The 21,278-nt window shown below is 48.8% G+C and overlaps 1 protein-coding gene across 1 annotated transcript in view; it reads left to right on the forward strand.

The window, feature by feature from the left end:
- LOC144611721 (SPARC-related modular calcium-binding protein 1-like) overlaps positions 1 to 21,278 on the forward strand; it is an 85,477-nt gene that overhangs the window by 39,989 nt on the left and 24,210 nt on the right. The window contains exons 8-11 of the mRNA XM_078430953.1: positions 1,754 to 1,946; positions 3,611 to 3,693; positions 5,064 to 5,160; positions 6,579 to 6,826. Of these exons, the coding sequence (XP_078287079.1) occupies positions 1,754 to 1,946; positions 3,611 to 3,693; positions 5,064 to 5,160; positions 6,579 to 6,826 (621 nt within the window). The remainder of the gene's footprint in view (positions 1 to 1,753; positions 1,947 to 3,610; positions 3,694 to 5,063; positions 5,161 to 6,578; positions 6,827 to 21,278) is intronic.

Below are 21,278 nucleotides of genomic sequence, written 5' to 3' on the forward strand. Positions count from 1 at the left end.
TAAATGTAAAAAACCTTTATTGTCACTACACAAAGTACAGCGAAATTAAAGCAGTCCGGATGAGTACAAAGGATAAACCTTTATCCATAACAAGCTAAACCTAATCTACTGAATTAAACAAACTGACCTCTAATACAATATAGACAAAACAATGACAATTAGGCTTATACTCGCTGTAATTTAGAAGACTGAGGGGGGATCTTATTGAAACATATAAAATTCTTAAGGGGTTGGAGAGGCTAGATGCAGGACGATTGTTCCCGATGTTGGGGAAGTCCAGAACCAGGGGTCACAGCTTAAGGATAAGGGGGAAGTCTTTTAGGACCGAGATGAGAAAACATTTCTTCACACAGAGAGTGGTGAGTCTGTGGAATTCTCTGCCACAGAAGGTAGTTGAGGCCAGTTCATTGGCTATATTTAAGAGGGAGTTACATGTGGCCCTTGTGGCTAAAGGGATCAGGGGGTATGGAGAGAAGGCAGGTACAGGATACTGAGTTGGATGATCAGCCATGATCATATTGAATGGTGGTGCAGGCTCGAAGGGCCGAATGGCCTACTCCTGCACCTATTTTCTATGTTTCTATGTTTTTAATACGGTCAAGGCAGTGTACAGTGCAATCAAGACAGCAAGTTATTGCACAGCGATGAGAGCTAACATATTGCAAATGCATCGGTAGTGCCGTTTAAAAAAAAATAAAAAAATAATGTAATTAAATATAAGGTGTGGTTGGGTGTTACATGTAATAAGTTTAGCAAATGTTAAGCAATATAAGTGCAGTTGGATGTAAACATGTATTAAATTGAGGCTTATGTTTTCTGACAAGTAACTGACAGTGCTCCGATCAGTTCCGTTCCTTCCATCCAGTTTTATGTGAGTGTCTGGCAGTGTTCAGCTCACGTATGACGCTGGGGTAGAAGCTGTTCTTGAGTCTATTAGTCGGTGGTCTCCAAATTTGAGGAAGGATATTCTTGCTATTGAGGGCGTGCAGCGTAGGTTTACTAGGTTAATTCCCGGAATGGCGGGACTGTCCTATGTTGAAAGACTGGAGCGACTAGGCTTGTATACACTGGAATTTAGAAGGATGAGAGGGGATCTTATCGAAACGTATAAGATTATTAAGGGGTTGGGCACGTTAGAGGCAGGAAACATGTTCCCAATGTTGGGGGAGTCCAGAACCAGGGACCACAGTTTAAGAATAAGGGGCGGGCCATTTAGAACTGAGATGAGGAAAAACTTTTTCAGTCAGAGAGTTGTGAATCTGTGGAATTCTCTGCCTCAGAGGGCAGTGGAGGCCAATTCTCTTAATACATTCAAGAGAGAGCTAGATAGAGCTCTTAAGGATAGCGGAGTCAGGGGGTATGGGGAGAAGGCAGGAACGGGGTACTGATTGAGAATGATCAGCCATGATCACATTGAATGGCGGTGCTGGCTCGAAGGGCCGAATGGCCTACTCCTGCACCTATTGTCTATTGATGTAATGGACCTGAACGGTCTACCAGAGGGCAGCAGTTGGAGCAGCTGATGACCAGGGTGGGAAGGATCCCTCAGGATGTTGGCTGCTCTGCTGAGGCAGCGGAGGGAGTAAAGTTCCTCTAGAGAGGGCAGTGGGCAGCCAATGATTTTCTTTGCCGAGTTGATGACCCTCTGAAGGGCTTTCTTTTCTGCCTCTGAGCTGCGGGTGTACCACATAGAAATACAGAGACTTCCCGCGCGTGGAGCCTTTACCCGTGTGCCCTCTTGTCCCGCTGTTAGACCAGCCGGCGTCGTGCGAGGTGGAGCGGCACTCTGCCATCGAGGAGGCAAAGCAGCACCAGTACGAGGGGGCCTTTGTCCCGCAGTGCAGCTCCGCGGGGCTGTACAGAGAGGTCCAGTGCCACCAAGCCACTGGCTACTGCTGGTGCGTGCAAGTCAACTCCGGGCACCCCATCCAAGGCACCACGGCACGGTGAGTGGGCATGCACGGCGGGGGAGGGGAACCTCGTACCACCGCGACCGCCGATGGACAGAGTGGACAGATGTAGCTCTGATCCTTACACCCCAACCGTACGAACATCGACTTCTCCAACTTTAGATGGTTCCTCTGTCCCCCTCACCCTTCCTAGTTCTCCCTCTATCTTCCTGCCTCCACCTATATCCTTCCTTTGTCCCGCCCCCCCCCCCCCCCTGACAATAGACAATAGACAATAGGTGCAGGAGGAGGCCATTCGGCCCTTCGAGCCAGCACCACCATTCAATGTGATCATGGCTGATCATTCTCAATCAGTACCCCGTTCCTGCCTTCTCCCCATACCCCCTGACTCCGCTATCCTTAAGAGCTCTATCCAGCTCTCTCTTGAATGCATTCAGAGAATTGGCCTTCTGAGGCAGAGAATTCCACAGATTCACCACTCTCTGACTGAAAAAGTTTTTCCTCATCTCCCTTCTAAATGGCCTACCCCTTATTCTTAAACTGTGGCCCCTTGTTCTGGACTCCCCCAACATTGGGAACATGTTTCCTGCCTCTAACGTGTCCAACCCCTTAATAATCTTATACGTTTCGATAAGATCTCCTCTCATCCTTCTAAATTCCAGTGTATACAAGCCTGACATCAGTCTGAAGAAGGGTCTCGACCCGAAACGTCACCCATTCCCTTTCTCCTGAGATGCTGCCTGACCCGCTGAGTTACTCCAGCATTTTGTGTAATAAATACCTTCGATTTGTACCAGCATCTGCAGTTATTTTCTCACACTTGCTCTGATGCTTGAGTTGGGTTGGGTTTGATTAGTTTAGTTTGCAGATACGGCCCTTCGTCCCATCCCGTCCGTGCCGACCGGCGATCCCCGCACCATCCTACACACACCAGGGACAATTTCACATTCATACAGATCAGCCATGATCACAATGAATGGCGGTGCTGGCTCGAAGGGCCAAATGGCCTCCTCCTGCACCTATTTTCTATGTTTCACACCAAGACAATTAACCTGCAAACCTGCCCGTCTTTGGAGTGTGGGAGGAAAGCGAAGATCTCGGAGAAAACCCACGCAGGTCACGGGGAGAACGTACAAACTCCGTACAGACGCCGCCCGCGGCCGCCATTGGTGGAGCGGAGCACGTGGCCGCTGGCTGGGTGAGGTCACGTGGGGCGCGGGGCGGTGACGTCACCCTTTGTCCCGTATTTGGGAGTGAGGAAGTTGGCGACCCCAGCCTCAAGCCAGTTGGCCTCGACATCTGTCGGTGAGAACACAACGTGTCTCAGTTTAACACCACATCCAACACAGCCCCCTCCCCTGACATCAGTCTGAAGAAGGGCCTCGACCCTTCCAGATCCACTGGAGGGATGCAATGGGTGACGTTTCCGCTCTCGACCCGAAACGTCGCCCATTCCTTCTCTCCAGAGACACTGCCCATCCCGCTGAGTTACTCCAGCACTTGGTGCCTTTCTTCGGTGTAAACCGGAATCTGCAGTTCCTTCCCCCACATTGCAGATTCAGTGGCATAAGAAGAGTTGGCTGGGTTGGGCGCCATCTCGAATCCAAGCTAGTGGGTGAGAATCCAGCGATAAAGTCACACCGAGATCCGACAACCACTTGGAGGCCAAATGGGCTTCAATTCTTCTCTTGTCTCTGCAGCAATCAGACACCCAACTGCGGGAGTGGTGCGCAGTCCAAGATCTCGGAGATGGGGCCCCTCTTCAACAACCGGAAGCTTCAGGGTAAGTAGTGGTTCCATCGGCATCTTGTCCAAGGATGGGACTGTGAAAAAAGTGGACGTGGAAAGGATGCTTCCAGTAGTCTGGGACCAGAATCAATAGACAATAGATAATAGGTGCAGGAGGAGGCCATTCGGCCCTTCGAGCCAGCACCGCCATTCAATGTGATCATGGCTGATCATTCTCAATCAGTACCCCGTTCCTGCCCTCTCCCCATACCCCCTGACTCCGCTATCCTTAAGAGCCCTATCCAGCTCTCTCTTGAATGCATTCAGAGAATTGGCCTCCACTGCCTTCTGAGGCAGAGAATTCCACAGATTCACAACTCTCTGACTGAATCAAAGGACACATCTTCAAAAGGGAGATAGGGAGGAGTTTCTGCAGCCCCAGGGTGGTGAATCTGTGGAAGTCCAGGGTAGAATAGATCGGCCATGACAGAGTGGCAGAGTAGACTCGATGGGCTGAATGGACAAATTCTGCTCCGATATCTTATATTCATTTCTCATAGAGTTACACAGCATGGAAACAGGCCCTTCGGCCCCACTCACGTACACTAACCAACCTATCCCATCTACACTAGTCCCACCTGCCTGTATTTGGCCCATATCCCTCTAAACCTGTCCTATTCATGTACCTGGCTAAATGCTTCTAAACTTTGCGATAGTCCCAGCCTCAACTACCTCCTCTGGCAGCTCGTTCCATACACCCACCACCCTTTGCATGAAAAAGTTACCCCTCAAGTTCCGATTAAATCTTTCCCCCCCTCACCTTGAACCTATGTCCTCTGGTCCTCGATTCCCCTACTCTAGGCTCTGAGCGTTTATCCACTCTATTCCTCATATGAACTTGTACACACCTAAATCAATTCTCATTATCTATTTCAAATTGTCTGCTGCCTTTACCTAGAGATATTGGGAAGATTCAGTCTGAAACATAGAAACATGTAAACAGAAAACAGGTGCAGGAGTAGGCCATTCGGCCCTTCAAGCCAGCACTGCCATTCAATATGATCACGGCTGATCATCCGAAATCAGTACCCCGTTCCTGCTTTCTCTCCATATCCCTTGATTCCATTAGCCCTAAGAGCTCTATCTAACTCTCTCTTGAAAACATCCAGTGAATCGGCCTCCACTGCCTTCTGTGGCGGAGAATTCCACAGATTCACGACACTCTGGGTGAGAAGGTTTTACCTCATCTCAGTCCAAAATGGCCGACCCCTTATTCTGAAGAAGGGTCTCAGCCTGAAACGTCACCCATTCATTCCTTCTCTCCAGGGATGCTGCCTGTCCCGCTGAGTTACTCCAGCATTTTGTGTCCGTGTTCGGTATTGGGGAGAGTGTGGGTTTGACCTGCTGGTGTTTGTTGTGCCACAGGTTGTCCAGGTGGGAAGAAGACGGAGTTTGTCACCGGACTGCTGAAGTCCCTCATTATGGACATGGCCCAGGCTGGCTCCCATCTAACGTGGAGAAGGTACAGTTCACCCACACTTCAGATAAACTTGGGTGGTGCAGCAGCCGAGTTGCTGCCTTACAGCACTGGAGACCCGGGTACGATCCCAACTACGGGTGCTGTCTGTACGGAGTTTGTACGTTCTCCCCGTGACCGTGTGGGTTTTCCCTGGGCGCTCCGGTTTCCTCCCACACTCCAAATACGTACAGGTTTGTAGGTTAATTGGCTTCGGTAAAAAGTGTAAGTTGCCCCTAGTGTATGGGGTGATCGCTGGTTTTAGATTTAGATTTTAGATTTAGAGATACAGCGCGGAAACAGGCCCTTCGGCCCACCGAGTCCGCGACGCCCAGCGATCCCCGCACATTAACACTATCCTACACACATTAGGGACAATTTTTACATTTACCCAGTCAATTAACCTACTTACCTGTACGTCTTTGGAGTGTGGGAGGAAAACGAAGATCTCGGAGAAAACCCACGCAGGTCACGGGGAGAACGTACAAACTCCGTACAGACGGCACGTTGGCACGGATTTGGTGGGCTGAAGGGTGCTATTCTCCTCACTAATCCAAACTAAACTAAATCAACTGGGAAAGTTGGACTCTGTGTGGTTTTTAGTTTTAATTTAGAGATACAGCGCGGAAACAGGCCCTTCGGCCCACCGAGTCCGCGCCGAACAGCAATCCCCGCACACTAACACTATCCTACACACTAGGGACAATTTTGCCGACGCCATTTAACCTACAAGCCTGTACGTCCTTGGAGTGCGGGAGGAAACCAGAGCACCTGGAGAAAGCCCACGCAGGTCACGGGGAGAACGTACAAACTCCGTACAGACAGCACCCGTAGTCATGATCGAGTTGGGAGGGGGAGTAGGAGGAGGGTGGGGCGGGGAAGGGGAGTGGGAGGGGAGATCATTTCGCTCAACACCTTCGCTCAGTCCGCCTTAACCAACCTGATCTCCCGGTGGCTGAGCACTTCAACTCCCCCTCCCACTCCCAGTCTGACCTTTCTGTCATGGGCCTCCTCCAGTGCCATAGTGAGACCCACCGGAAATTGGAGGAACAGCACCTCACATTTCGCTTGGGCAGCTTGCAGCCCAGCGGTACAAACATTGACTTCTCCAACTTTAGATAGCTCCTCTGTCCCTCTCTTTCCCCTCCCCTTCCCAGTTCTCCCACTGTCTTCCTGTCTCCACCTACATCCTTTCTTTGTCCCCCCCCCCCCACCCAGTCTGAAGAAGGGTCTCGACCCGAAACATCACCCATTCCTTCTCTCCCGAGATGCCGCCTGACCCACTGAGTTACTCCTGCAATTTTTGACACCAGACTTCATGCCATCCTCCCGTCAGGGAAGGAGGCTGAGGTGTTTGGCATAGCCCGCATTCAAGGTCCACCTTGGTGGTTAAAGGCAGCACCTCTCCCCCTGTTTCTCCGCAGAGGTTCGGAAAGGTCGGCGGGCTTTCTGCTGGAGGACCGCGCCATCCGCTGGTACTTCGGCCGGCTGGACAAGGACCTCAACAACGAGATCTCCGACAAGGAGCTGAGGCCCCTCAAGGTCTACCTGAGGAAAAACGCAAAGCCAAGAAGGTGCACCAGGAAGTTCATTGAATACTGCGACCTGAACGGCAGCAAGTCTATCTCACTGCAGGAGCTGAAGGGCTGCTTGGGACTCATCAAAAGCAGAGGTAGGTGAAAGTTTTCATAACCCTCTGTCCTTAGGGTTGCCAACTTCCTCGCTCCCAAATACGGGACAAAGGTTGACGTCACTCTTTGTCCCTTATTCGGGAGTGAGGAAGTTGGCAACCCTACTAACACGGGCCAAGGGCGGTCCCGTACGGGACAAACGAAATTACCCCAAATTCCCGGCTAATACGGGACGGTTGGCAACCCTAGTCTGTCTTGATTTTTTTTTGAGATACAGCGCAGAAACAGGCCCTTCAGCCCACCGGGTCCGCGCCTCCCAGCGATCCCCGCACATTAACACTATCCCACGCATACTGGGGACAATTTTTACATTTGCCCAGCCAATTAACCTACATACCTGTACGTCTTTGGAGTGTGGGAGGAAACCGAAGATCTCGGAGAAAACCCACACAGGTCACGGGGAGAACGTACAAACTCCATACAGACAGCACCCGTAGTCGGGATCGAACTTGAGTCTCCGGCGCTGCATTCGCTGTAAGGCAGCAACTCTACCGCTGCGCCACCGTGCCGCCCTTCATGTACATCAGGGTTAAGGATGGTGGGATTTGCACAATCTGTTCTAAGAGATAAGTTCATATGTCCCAGGAGCGGAATTAGGCCATTCGGCCCATCAAGTCTACCCCGCCAATCAGTCATGGATGATCTGTCTATCCCTCTCAGCCCCATCCTCCTGCCTTCTCCCCAAAACCTCTGGCACCCCTACTAATCAAGTTAATGGGTTTGAGGAGCAGAATTTGGCCATTCGGCCCATCATGTTTACTCCGCCATTCAATCATGGCTGATCTCTCTGTCCCTCTCAACCCCATTCTCCTGCCTTCTCCCTGTAACCATGGTGTATAATGGTTTTTCTTCAGTGTGTGGAGCCGAATGCACATCTTTGAACATTGCAACTTCACTCCTCTCAACTTTCCCCATTTGTTAATTACAATAAGGATGTACAGTTAACCCTTGCAAGATGTTGTGCATGTAGTAGCATGTTAACCAACCTCGTAAATCAAAATGCCACAAGATTCCCATGAGTCATGTCTGGTGGCGTTAAGTGTGTCTATAATTAAGTGGACCTAAAATTAGTTCATTGGAGATATGTGGAACTGCAGGTCCTGGTTTACAAAGAAAGGCACAATGTGCTGGAGTAACTCGGTGGGTCAGGCGACATCTGTGGAAGGAATGGATAAACGGAGTAAAATTAGTTCCATTTCATAAGTTCATAAGTTCATACGTTTTAGGAGCAGGATTAGGCCCATCAAGGATTAGGCCCATCAAGGATTAGGCCCATCAAGGATTAGGCCCATCAGGCCCATTCAATCGTAGCTGATCTATCTTTCCCTCTTAACCCCATTCTCCTGCCTTCTTCCCAAAACTCCTGACACCCTCTCTTTCAGAGTTAGAGGCTTGGGAAATCAGCTGGAAAACGTTCAACCTTTGAATAATTTTTGCTTATTTTTAGTATAATTTAGTTTAGTGTAGAGATACAGCGTGGAAATAAGGCCCTTCCGGCCCACCGAGTCCGCATCAAACAGCAATTCCCGTACACTAACACTATCCTACACACACCGGGGACAATTTTTACATTCGCACCAAGCCAATTAACCTACATACCTGTATGTCTTTGGAATGTGGGAGGAAATCAAAGATCTCGGATAAAACCCACGCAGGTCACGGGGAGAACGTACAAACTCCGTACAGACGGCGCCCGTAGCCGGGATTGAACCCGTGTCTCTGGCGCTGTAAGGCAGGATTGCACATTGCTTTCCACAAAAACTTTGAAATGTAGCGTTGTTTAGGATAATGAATATACTCCTGTTATAGATTCACAGAGTCATACGGCACAGAAACAGGCTCTTTAGTTCAATTTGGCCAAGATGCCCCATCTACACTAGAACGCAGTGGAGGCCAATTCTCTGGATGCTTTCAAGAGAGAGCTAGATAGAGCTCTTAAGGATAGCGGAGTCAGGGGGTATGGGGAGAAGGCAGGAACAGGGTACTGATTGAGAATGATCAGCCATGATCACATTGAATGGTGGTGCTGGCTTGAAGGGCCGAATGGCCTCCTCCTGCGTCTATTGTCTATTGTACAAACGCAATAAAACGCAGATAATATATAACGATCAAAAATGCAATAATTTAATAACCGTAATACTAGCTGGAAAACTGTAGTCTGCAGCAACAGACATGTCCGCTCTTGGGTGGTACGTCTGTCAATGGGATATAATCCGCGTGGTGAGTTTGTGGGCATCGGGGATTACTCAGGATCACTCTGCAACTCGCTCAGCAAAGTACATTGACAGTGTACCGTTGACAAGATGCCCAAAGCACTAACCATGGAATGAACGTTTGATTAAAACACAGAACTGTACAGGACCAGAACAGGCCCTTCGGCCCACAATGTCTATGCTGGATGGATGGCTGGATGGATGACTGGATGGATGGATGGATGGATGGATGGATGGATGGATGGATGGATGGATGGATGGATGGGTGGATGGATGGATGGATGGATGGATGGATGGATGGATGGATGGATGGATGGATGGATGGATGGATGGATGGATGGATGGATGGATGGATGGATGAATGGGTGGGTGGATGGATGGATTGGTGGATGGATGGGTGGGTGGATGGATGAATGGATGGATGGACGAATGCATGAATGCATGCATGGATGGATGGGTGGATGGATGGATGGATGGGTGGATGGATGGATGGCTGGATGGATGGGTGGGTGGGTGGGTGGATGGATGGATGGATGGATGGATACTTTATTGTCACACGTGACAAGTCCCAGTGAAATCCTCTGCATGCATCCGCCCATGGTATGCAAAGAGTCGCCACATAAAGGGCGCTGACAAAGTCACAAAGTATCCCATGCCAGATCCTCCTTTGTTCTCCCCCCCCCCCCTTCCGGTCACTCCAGGTCCATCTTTGTTCTCCCCCATCCCTCTCGGAGTAGACTGGGTGGGCCGAATGGCCTTATTCTTCTCCTGGAACGTATGAACCTGAACTTCATAAGTTCATGAGTGATCGGAGAAGATAGGCCTAACAAGTCCACTCTGCCATTCAATCATGGCTGATCTTTCTCTCCTTCCTAACCCCCTTCTCCCCATATCCCCTGACACCCGCACTAACCAAGAATCTATCTATCTCTGCCTTAAAAATATCCATTGACTTGGTCTCCATAGCCTTCTGTGGCAATGAATTCCACAGATTCACCACCCTCCGACTAAAGAAGGGTTTCACGTTCACTTATGAGAGCTTACTGGGATGGACTTCAGTAGTGTAGTCTAGTTTAGAGGTACAGCGCGGAAACAGGCCCTTCAGCCCACCGAGACCACACTGACCAGCGATCCCCGCACATTAACACTATCCTACACACGCTAGGGACAATTTTACATTTGCACCAAGCCAATTAACCTGCAAGCCAGTACTTCTTTGGAGTGTGGGAGGAAAATGAAGATCTCGGAGAAAACCCACGCAGGTCACGGGGAGAACGTACAAACTCTGTACAGACAGCACCCGTCGTCGGGATCGAACCCGGGTCTCCAGCGCTGTAAGGCAGCAACTCTACCACTGTGCCACCCTAAAGATGCAGGTTCCTGGCTAGCTTGGAGGAAGGCCTAAGACATGGTTTCACCAGCCATCTGCCACCCAGATGTCAATGGATATGTTGGTGTTGTAATTATCCCCCTTGCTCCAGCAACCCTGTTGGCTTCAGAACACACACACACACACACACACACACACACAAACACATACACACATCCTAACATTGTGCCCTATGGCTGATATTCCATTTGATTCGACTCAAATGTTTCCACTGGCCATTAAGGCAGCTAAGGAAGTTGGATTAATGGAGTGGTCTGTTCTGAACTGTTCCAGGAATGAGGTCTAATTACTACCTCTCAGAGAGAGGTGAGGATGCCCAACTGAGAAACTTCCCTTTTCTTCCTGTAACAGACAGCAGCATCACAGTCGCTGGTCTGTGTGGACTTAACATCAGTCATTACATCTGGCCTTGATGCCGAGACAAGACAAAATGAGTGATTCTGGGTTTGTGCAGGAAGGAACTGCAGATGGCAGATAATGTTCGTTTCTCGTAGGGATAATGTTCGTTTCTCGTATGTTGCAAAACATACTTGGCTAATAAAGTATGATTATGATGATTATGTTTAGAGACACAGCGTGGAAACAGTCCCTTCGGCCCACCGAGTCCGCTCCGACCAGCGATCCCCGCGCACTAACACTACCCTACCCTACAGGGCGGCACGGTGGCGCAGCGGTAGAATTGCTGCCTTACAGCGAATGCAGCGCCGGAGACTCAGGTTCGATCCTGACTACGGGTGCTGTCTGTACGGAGTTTGTACGTTCTCCCCGTGACCTGCGTGGGTTTTCTCCGAGATCTTCGGTTTCCTCCCACCCTCCAAAGACGTACAGGTTGTAGGTTAATTGACTGGGTAAATGTAAAAATTGTCCCTAATGTGTGTAGGATAGTGTTAATGTGCGGGGATCACTGGGCGGCACGGACTCGGTGGGCCGAAGGGCCTGTTTCCGCGCTGTATCTCTAAATCTAAATCTAAATCTAAATCTACACGCACTAGAGACAATTTTCCATTTATACCGAGCCAAGTAACCTATAAACGTGCACGTCTTTGGAGTGTGGGAGGAAACTGAAGATCTTGGAGAAAACCCACGCAGGTCACGGGGAGAACGTGCAAACTCCGTACAGACGGCGCCCGTAGTCGGGATCAAACCCGGGTCTCCGGCGCTGTAAGGCAGTAGCTCTACCGCTGCGCCACCGCGCCGCCCTTGCTAATTTAAACCGAAGATAGACACAAAGTGCCGGAGTAACTCAGCGGGTCAGGCAGCATCTCTGTAGAGAAGGAATGGGTGACGTTTCGGGTCGAGACCCTTCTTCAGACTGGGAGTTAGGGGAGAGGGAACCGAGAGGTCTAAACAGCGATATAGAGAGATATGGAACAAATGAATGAAGGATGTGCAAAAAAAGTAACGGCGATCAAGGAAAAGTGGAGCCCACACTGGTCCATTGTTGGCTGTGGGCTCCATCTGCCCATCTGGTCTCTGCCGCGATTCACGCTGCGCTCAAATATTTACCTCGAGTTGTTTTGTCTTAACCTTTTGTGACCGGTCATTTTATGGTCACGTGCCAACACATGGTAACAAGTTCATGAGTGATAGGAGAGGAATTAGGCCATTCGGCCCATCAAGTCTACTCCGCCATCCAATCGTGGCTGACCTATCTCTCCCTCCTAACCCCATTCTCCTGCCTTCTCCCCATAACCCCCGACACCCGTACCAATCGAGAATCTATCTATCTGTGCCTTAAAAATATCCATTGACTTGGCCTCCACAGCCGTCTGTGGCAATGAATCCCACAGACTCACTGTCTGATGGAATGCGGGGTACAGTTCTCAGCATTGGTGTGCATCAGTACCAGAGACAAAGTCCAATGCCTGCACTGGAATCATCTGCACCCCTGCTTAAGATACCCTTGTTGTTAGGAATGGCTGTCATGTGTGTTTGGGAAAAAGCGACTGAGATGTCATGGTATACAACGACATCAAGCATAAGCCCGTATTAGTAGGGCTGCAGTTTAAGAATAAGGGGTCGGCCATTTAGAACGGAGATGAGGAAAAACCTTTTCAGTCAGAGAATTGTGAATCTGTGGAATTCTCTGCCTCAGAAGGCAGTGGAGGCCAATTCTCTGGATGCATTCAGGAGAGAGTTAGATGGAGCTCTTAATGGTAGCGGAGTCAGGGGGTAATGGGGAGAAGGCAGGAACGGGGTACTGATTGTGAATGTTCAGCCGTGATCACATTGAATGGCGGTGCTGGCTCGAAGGGCTGAATGGCCTCCTCCTGCACCCGATTGTCTATTGTCCATAATCGTGAAATGGCTGTTGGCTCCTGTTCGAGGGAACAATTCAACGGCAGCCAAGACTCTGCGTCTGCAGACAGGGCCAGCGATGTTCCCGTGCCAAACCGCCCGATATTCATGGCCCTTCTTTAAAAATCTGAAGGAGTGGCGAAGGCAAAGAGTGGCACAACATTGCAGCGCTAATTCTTTAGGTGCCGGAGCAGCCGCTGTTAAATTCCCCGCTAGTTTATCTTGGCTTTTATTTTACAGAGGTGCTGGAACAAGGCTCCGGTGAGCCCCAGCAGCCTCTGCACCCCCTGACTACATCCCAGACCCGAGCAGATTGGAAAGTAAAGGCTACTAACAACTAGGGTTGCCAACCGTCCCTTATTAGCCGGGACGTCCTGTATTTTGGGCTCAATTACTTTGTCCCGTACGGGACTGCCCTTGTCCGGTATTAGGGTTGCCAACTTCCTTGACCTGTATTAGGGTTGCCAACTTCCTCACTCCCAAATTAGGGACAAAGGGCGACGTCACCGCCCCGCGCCCCACGTAACCACGAGACCACGAGAGAGAGCGAGAGCGTGTGTGTGAGACAGAGTGAGAGATTTTTTGTCATATGTTCCAAAGAAGAACAATGAAATTCTTACTTCCAGCAGCACAACAGATTAGTAAACATGAGTACTCAATGGGTATTATAATAAACAACAACAAAAAAGGTCCAATAAAAAAAAAATATATATATATAGTGCAAAACAAAACAAACCCCAAAGTCCCAAATGCAAGGCCGTTCATGGTTTGGCATTTAGTTGGAGTTCATGGTGTCAGCGGGTCAGGCAGCATCTGTGGAGAACACGGATAGGTGACGTTTCACAGAGTGCTGGAGTAACTCAGCGGGTCAGGCAGCATCTGTGGAGAACACGGATAGGTGACGTTTCACAGAGTGCTGGAGTAACTCAGCAGGTCAGGCAGCATCTGTGCAGAACATGGATAGGTGACGTTTCACAGAGTGCTGGAGTAACTCAGCGGGTCAGGCAGCATCTGTGGAGAACATGGATAGGTGATGTTTCGGGTCGGAACCCTTCTATTGATCTTGGGTTGACTGGGGCAAAGGGGTGTGAGAGAGGGTGGAGATTTAGCATGAAGCAGTGAAAGTTGCTGGAAGGTACTAATATTTCATTTAAACCACTGTGTGCTCTGATCAGAGTAAATGTCAGGGTGAAGATAATGTCTTTGGAAGATCATAGAGGAAAGAAATTGAATATATGCAGCATCTTGTCTAGACTAAAGTGGTCTGATGGAAAGAGGCATAGAGTTCTTCATTTATTGAATTTTTGATAGATTATATTTGGGCGGCACAGTGTCTCAGAGGTAGAACTGCTACCTCACTGCGCCAGAGACCCGTGTTCGATCCTGACCACAGATGCTGAATGTACCTTCTCCCTGTAACCACGTGGGTTTTCTCCGGGTGCTCCGGTTTTCTCCAAAGACCCACAGGTTTGTAGGTTAATTGGCTTCGGTAAAATTGTAAATTGTCCCCAGTGTGTGTAGGATGGCGCTCGTGTACGGGGTGACTGACCGCTGGTAGGCGTGTGGGCCCAGTTTCCGTGTTGTATCTTTAAATTCTAAAGTCTATATATTACCTGTGTATATTGTGCCTACAGGCCTGTTATGGAGCTGTCTAAGAATGTTATTCATCAGTTTGTCGGTACAAATGACAATTTAACGATATGATATGATACGATAGAACTCTATTTATCCCAGGAGGGAAATTGGTCTGCCAACAGTTATAAAACACAACAAGATACATGAAACATGAAATTAAAGTGATGTGTGGAAAGTCCAGAATTGGGGACATGCAAAGATTGGGGAGAGGAAGGAGGTTGGGAGGAGGAGGGGGGGGGGGGGGGATTGGGGGGGGGGATGGGGGGGGGGGGGGGGAAGAGGGGAGTCAGTCTATCCCATGACAGAAGGGGGAGGAAATGGAGTTTGGGATCTCCTGTGGCGTTCTGTGCAGTATCTTGGTGGAACCTCTTCAGATATTAATGGTTCAATGATACGTTATTGTCACATGTACTTAGCCACAGTGAATTCCATTTTTACAAACAGTTCAGTAAACATCTTACTACACATTGGCACAGTCATACTTAAGTGCCACAAATAAGCAGTTGGGAGGATCATTAGTCACCTTTTCATGTACCATTAATTATCCAAAGTAGTTATTCAGCAGTTACTGAAATCAGCCCAAACAAGAGGTTAGTGTTACATCAGTTCATGGATTTAATCCAATAAATGTTTTGTTTTTTTTCTCTCGAAAGATCTTTCTTTGACAGTTTCCCATTTCATCAGACGAACCTTCTGGGTGGTTTGGTAATAGCTTAATCAGAGCCTGTTGTTGGGTGCAATTAGAATGATGTAGGTGTCCATGCCTTTTCAGTTAGCTACGGTGCAGTCAAATGCAGAACTAATTGACTAGAATATCACAATTATCCAAACCTTGAACTTCTCACGTTGTCGAAATGGTACCCAGATGTTTGAGAAAGTCATTCTGCCTGACTGCCGCAAGTACTTGAGCAACGGACCCAAACACCAGGCTTTTGTTTAGAGCAACAGCATGGAAACAGGCCCTTCGGCCCACCAGGTCCGCACTGACCACCGATCCACGCACACGAACACCATCCTACACACACTAGGAACAATCTTTACATTTGCTCTGCCAATTCTTGCTATTGAGGGCGTGCAGCGTAGGTTCACCAGGTTAATTCCCAGAATGGTGGGACTGTCATATGTTGAAAGACTGGAGCGACTAGGCTTGTATACACTGGAATTTAGAAGGATGAGAGGAGATCTTATCGAAACGTATAAGATTATTAAGGGGTTGGACACGTTAGAGGCAGGAAACATGTTCCCAATGTTGGGGGAGTCCAGAACAAGGGGCCACAGTTTAAGAATAAGGGGTAGGCCATTTAGAACGGAGATGAGGAAAAACCTTTTCAGTCAGAGAGTTGTGAATCTGTGGAATTCTCTGCCTCAGAAGGCAGTGGAGGCCAATTCTCTGAATGCATTCAAGAGAGAGCTGGATAGAGCTCTTAAGGATAGCGGAGTCAGGGGGTATGGGGAGAAGGCAGGAACGGGGTACTGATTGAGAATGATCAGCCATGATCACATTGAATGGCGGTGCTGGCTCGAAAGGCCGAATGGCCTCCTCCTGCACCTATTGTCTATTGTCTATTGTCTAATTAACCTACAAACCTCCACGTCTTTGGAGTGTGGGAGGAAACCAAAGATCTCGGAGAAAATCCATGCAGGTCACGGGGAGAACGTACAAACTCCGTACAGACAGCACCCGTAGTCGGGATCGAACCCGGTTCTCTGGCGCTGTCAGGCAGCAGCTCAAGCCGCTCTGCCACCGTGCCGCCCCGCGATCTTCAGCGATACGCACGCCCAGGAACCAGAAGCTGTTAACCCCTGCCACCACTGGCCCATCTCAATGCCCGACGTGCACTGATGGAAGATATTGAGGCATGCGAGAGTAGAAAGGCACAAAATGCTGGAGGAACTCAGCGCACGGTGGCGCAGCGGTAGAGTTGCTGCCTTACAGTGTTTGCAGCACCGGAGACCCGGGTTCGATCTTGACTAAGTGGCCTGCCAGTACGCAGTTTGTACGTTCTCTCCATGACCTGCGTGGATTTTTTCCCCGAGATCTTCGGTTTCCTCCCGCACTCCAAAGACGCCCAGGTTTGTAGGTTAATTGGCTTGGTATAAATGTAAATTGTGCGGGGATCGCTGGTCGGCACGGACTCGGCGGGCCGAATGGCCTGATTCCGTGCTGTATCATCACGTTCATGTTCAAGACAAGCAGCATCTCTGGAGAGTTCCATCATCTACCTGTTCAGGCAAGCACCTCAACAGGTAGATGGTGGAACTACCATGTTTGTTCTTTCATATCGTTGTAAGGACAATAGACAATAGACGATAGGTGCAGGAGGAGGCCATTCGGCCCTTCGAGCCAGCACCACCATTCAATGTGATCATGGCTGATCATTCTCAATCAGTACCCCGTTCCTGCCTTCTCCCCATACCCCCTGACTCCGCTATCCTTAAGAGCTCTATCCAGCTCTCTCTTGAATGCATTCAGAGAATTGGCCTCCACTGCCCTCTGAGGCAGAGAATTCCACAGATTCACAACTCTCTGACTGAAAAAGTTTTTCCTCATCTCAGTTCTAAATGGCCTACCCCTTATTCTTAAACTGTGGCCCCTGGTTCTGGACTCCCCCAACATTGGGAACATGTTTCCTGCCTCTAACGTGTCCAATCCCCTAATAATCTTATACGTTTCGATAAGATCTCCTCTCATCCTTCTAAATTCCAGTGTATACAAGCCTAGTCGCTCCAGTCTTTCAACTAAGGAGGAACGTCATACGCAGCACAGGGAAGGTGATCAATGACCTAGGGTGAACTTCTGGGATAATGCTCTGGCACTCAAGTCCCTTGCATCTGGATTGGACTGCCACCTAGGGCCCACTGCAGCTTAGTACAGACAGGAGATGAAACCAAGTGTGCAGGAAGGAACTGCAGGTGCTGAAGATGGAGACAAAATGCTGGAGTAACTCAGCGGGGCAGGCAGCATCTCTGGAGAGAAGGAATGGGAGATGTTTCGGGTCGAGATAGACAAGGAACTGCAGGCAAAATGTGTTGGGAGGAAGAGGAAGGGTCTCGACCCAAAACGTCACCCATTCCTTCTCTCCCGAGATGCTGCCTGACCCGCTGAGTTACTCCAGCATTTTGTGAAATAAAGCTATGTTAATAATCAATGTCAGTAGGCTTATAATCGATGTCAGTCGATAGTCTATCTCCTGTGATGGAGACGGTGAGATCGGGGATGATCCCAGTGAATTTGAGTGCTAGATGGAAATTAGCAGTGAAGTTGAAGAAGTCAGTGAGTTCTGCATGAGTGCATGAGGTAGCCCTGATGGTGTTGTCAATATATTTTATTTGGCAGGGTGGGAAGAGTGTAGCCTAGATAGCTGTGGGAGTCTTTGTATTTTGGCAGGGTGGGAAGTAGTGTAGTTTATCAAAATTGGCCACACAGTGGTACAGCAGTAGAGTTGCTGACTTACTGTGCCAGAGATTAAACCCTTGAACTTCTGTTTTGTTTGGTTTCTGACATCCTGTAGGATTTTCTATCTCTTCCGATCTATTAATTCCATTAAAAAAAAAGTTTCACATTGCCAGGATTAAGTGCAAATTCAGGATTTTTAACATTGAAGTCTTATGTTTTTAGCTTCTGGCCGAGGTTGTTGGCACTGCTGTGTGACAGACGAGACTATGAAACAATTCCAGACACGCCATGATCCATCTCATGTCTCCAGTGACTCAAAAAACTATGTTTAGCTTAGTTTTAGTTTAGCTTAAGAGATACAGCGAGCAAAACAGGCCCTTCGGCCCACCGAGTCCGCACCGACCAGCGATCCCCGCACACTAACACTACACTGCACACACTAGGGACAATGCACACTTACACCATGTCAATTAACCTACAAACCTGTACGCCTTTGGAGTGTGGGAGGAAACCGAAGATCTCGGAGAAAACTCATGCGGTCAAGGGGAGAACGTACAAACTCTGTTCAGACAGCACCTGTAGTCAGGATCGAACCCGGGTCTCTGGCGCTGCAAGGCAGCAACTCTACCGCTGCTCCACTATGTATATCCAACATCATCAATCTGTGTAGTCACCATGGTTGGGTAGGGTTTATGGCAGAAGCTGATTTTTAGTGCTTAATACCTATTTGCCTTTTATAACTGGTACACAAATAGAAACCCGATTGTCTCCGGTAATGGTCAAAAATTAAAGATGGTATGAGAGAGGTGTTAGTGGGCAAATGATTCATGCAAACAAAGACACAAAGTGCTGGAGTAACTCAACAGGTCAGGCAACATCTCTGGAGAACAAGGATGGGTGACGTTTCAGGTCAAGACCCTTCACCTATCCATGAAACATCACCTGTCCATGTTCTCAAAAGATGCTGCCTGACCCGCTGAGTTGCTCCAACAATTTGTATCTTTTTTTTGTAAACCAGCATCTGCAGTTCCTTGCTTTGTGCAATGGCTTTGATAAGCTGGAAAGAATGCAGAGTAAATTTATTGAGACGGGAACCCAATGCAATGAACTACAGGGAGATATTCGATTTATTCACAAAATGCTGGAGTAACTCAGCAGGTCAGGCAGCATCTCGGGAGAGAAGGAATGGGTGACGTTTTGGGTCGAGACCCTTCTTCAGACTGAGTCACCCATTCCTTCTTTCCCGAGATGCTGCCTGACCTCCTGAGTTACTCCAGCATTTTGTGAATAAATCGATTTGTACCAGCATCTGCAGTTATTTTCTTATACTTCTTGAACTGCAGGGAGAGGTTGGGCGAGGACTTTATTCGTTGGAGTGTGGGAGGCTGAGAGATGATCAATCATATAGAGATGTATAAAATCACCAGGGGAATAGATTTAGTGAATGCACAGTTTTTTTACCCAGGGTAAGGGAATCAAAAACCCGAAGGCATAGATTTATGGCGAAAGGGAAAAGTTTTAATAAGAATCTGAGGGGAGGCTTTTTCACACAGAGGATGGTGGGCATATGGAACGAGCTGTTAAAGGAGGTAGTTGAGGTAGATACAATAACAATGAAAGAGGACATTTGGACAGGTTTATGGAAGGTATTTTTTAGAGATCCAGCCTGGAAACAGGCCCTTCGGCCCACCGAGTCTGCAACGACCAGCGTTCCCCGCACGCACGGTAGCGCAGCGGTAGAGTTGCTGCTTTACAGCGAATGCAGCGCCGGAGACTCAGGTTCGATCCTGACTATGGGTGCTGCACTGTAAGGAGTTTGTACGTTCTCCCTGTGACCTGCGTGGGTTTTCTCCGAGATCTTCGGTTTCCTCCCACACTCCAAAGACGTACAGGTATGTAGGTTAATTGGCTGGGTAAATGTAAAAATTGTCCCTAGTGGGTGTAGGATAGTGTTAATGTACGGGGATCGTTGGGCGGCGCGGACTTGGTGGGCCGAAAAGGCCTGTTTCCGGCTGTATATATATGATATGATGATATGATATTAACACAAGCCTACGCACACGAGGGACAATTTACACTTATACCAAATCTACAAACCCAAGCCAATTAACCTACAAACCCGCACGTCTTTGGAGTGTGGGAGGAAACTGAAGATCTCGGGGAAAACCCACGTGGGTCACGGGGAGAACGTACAAACTCCGTACAGGCAGCGCCCATAGTCGGGATCGAACCCGGGTCTCTGGCGCTGTAAGCGCTGTAAGGCAGCAACTCTACCGCTGCTCCACCGTTCCGGCCCAAGGTTTCGAGGAATATGGGCCAAACGCGGGCAAATGGGGCTAGCATAGATAGGGCATCTTGTTTGGATTGGAGGAATGGGACCGAAGGGCCTATGTCAGTAATTGAAGTCTGAATAAAGATCCCGAGCCAAAACGCCAGCTATCCTTGTTCTCCAGAGATGCTGCCTGGCCTGATAAGTTACTACTGCACTTTGTGTCTGTCTTTGTAAGAAAATAACTGCAGATGCTGGTACAAATCGAAGGGGAAATATCTGTGGGGGGGGGTCCTCATTGAAGCCTACCAAATAGTAAAAGGCCTGGATAGAGTGGATGTGGAGAGGATGTTTCCACTGGTGGGAGAGTCTAGGACCAGAGGGCACAGCCTCAGAGTAAAAGGAGATGTCAATGCCTTTAGGCAGGAGATGAAGAGGAGGAATTTCTTTAGTCAGAGGGTGGTGAATCTGTGGAATTCATTGCCTGTGGAACTCTCATTCCCTTCCCTCCCTCCTGCCTAAAGGCATTGACATTTTGGAGCGGGGAATGCGAGGATTGGAATCCATGCACTCCTTGAATTCATTGCCACAGAAGGCCGTGGAGGCCAAGCCGATGGATATTTTTAAGACAGATTCTTGATTAGTGCGGGTGTCAGGGGTTATGGGGAGAAGGCAGGAGAATGGGGTTGAGAGGGAGAGATAGAACAGCCATGATTGAATGGCGGAGTAGACTTGATGGGCCGAATGGCCTAATTCTGGTCCTATAACTTTTGAACTTATTCCTTGAAACTCTATGTAATGTAAGAAAATAACTGCAGATGCTGGTACAAATCGAAGGTATTTATTCACAAAATGCTGGAGTAACTCAGCAGGTCAGGCAGCATCTCAGGAGAGAAGGAATGGGCGACGTTTCGGGTGTCTGTCTTTGGCCTGTTTTGGTCTGGATGGCTCTGTAACAGTTGCAACTGCGGAATAATCTTTCCCAAACGTTGCCTGATGTTAAGAATCAGACTTGGAACGCTCTCTTGATGCCTTGATTATTGATGTTTCGATGCCAATTAAGAAATCACCAGATCTTCAAAGGACAAGCTTTCTCTTGGGATTTTTAGTCGGTATTTGCCTGTGCGCTGAGATGTGTCAGTGGGCAACCATCCATCCATGTCTCAACTATGGAGACAGTGCTCCTAAAATTGCTTTTTTTGTCCCCGTTCAAATAATCACAAAGCACTTA

This window comes from Rhinoraja longicauda, chromosome 41, assembly GCF_053455715.1.
Source record: "Rhinoraja longicauda isolate Sanriku21f chromosome 41, sRhiLon1.1, whole genome shotgun sequence".
Taxonomy (NCBI): Eukaryota; Metazoa; Chordata; class Chondrichthyes; order Rajiformes; family Arhynchobatidae; genus Rhinoraja; species Rhinoraja longicauda.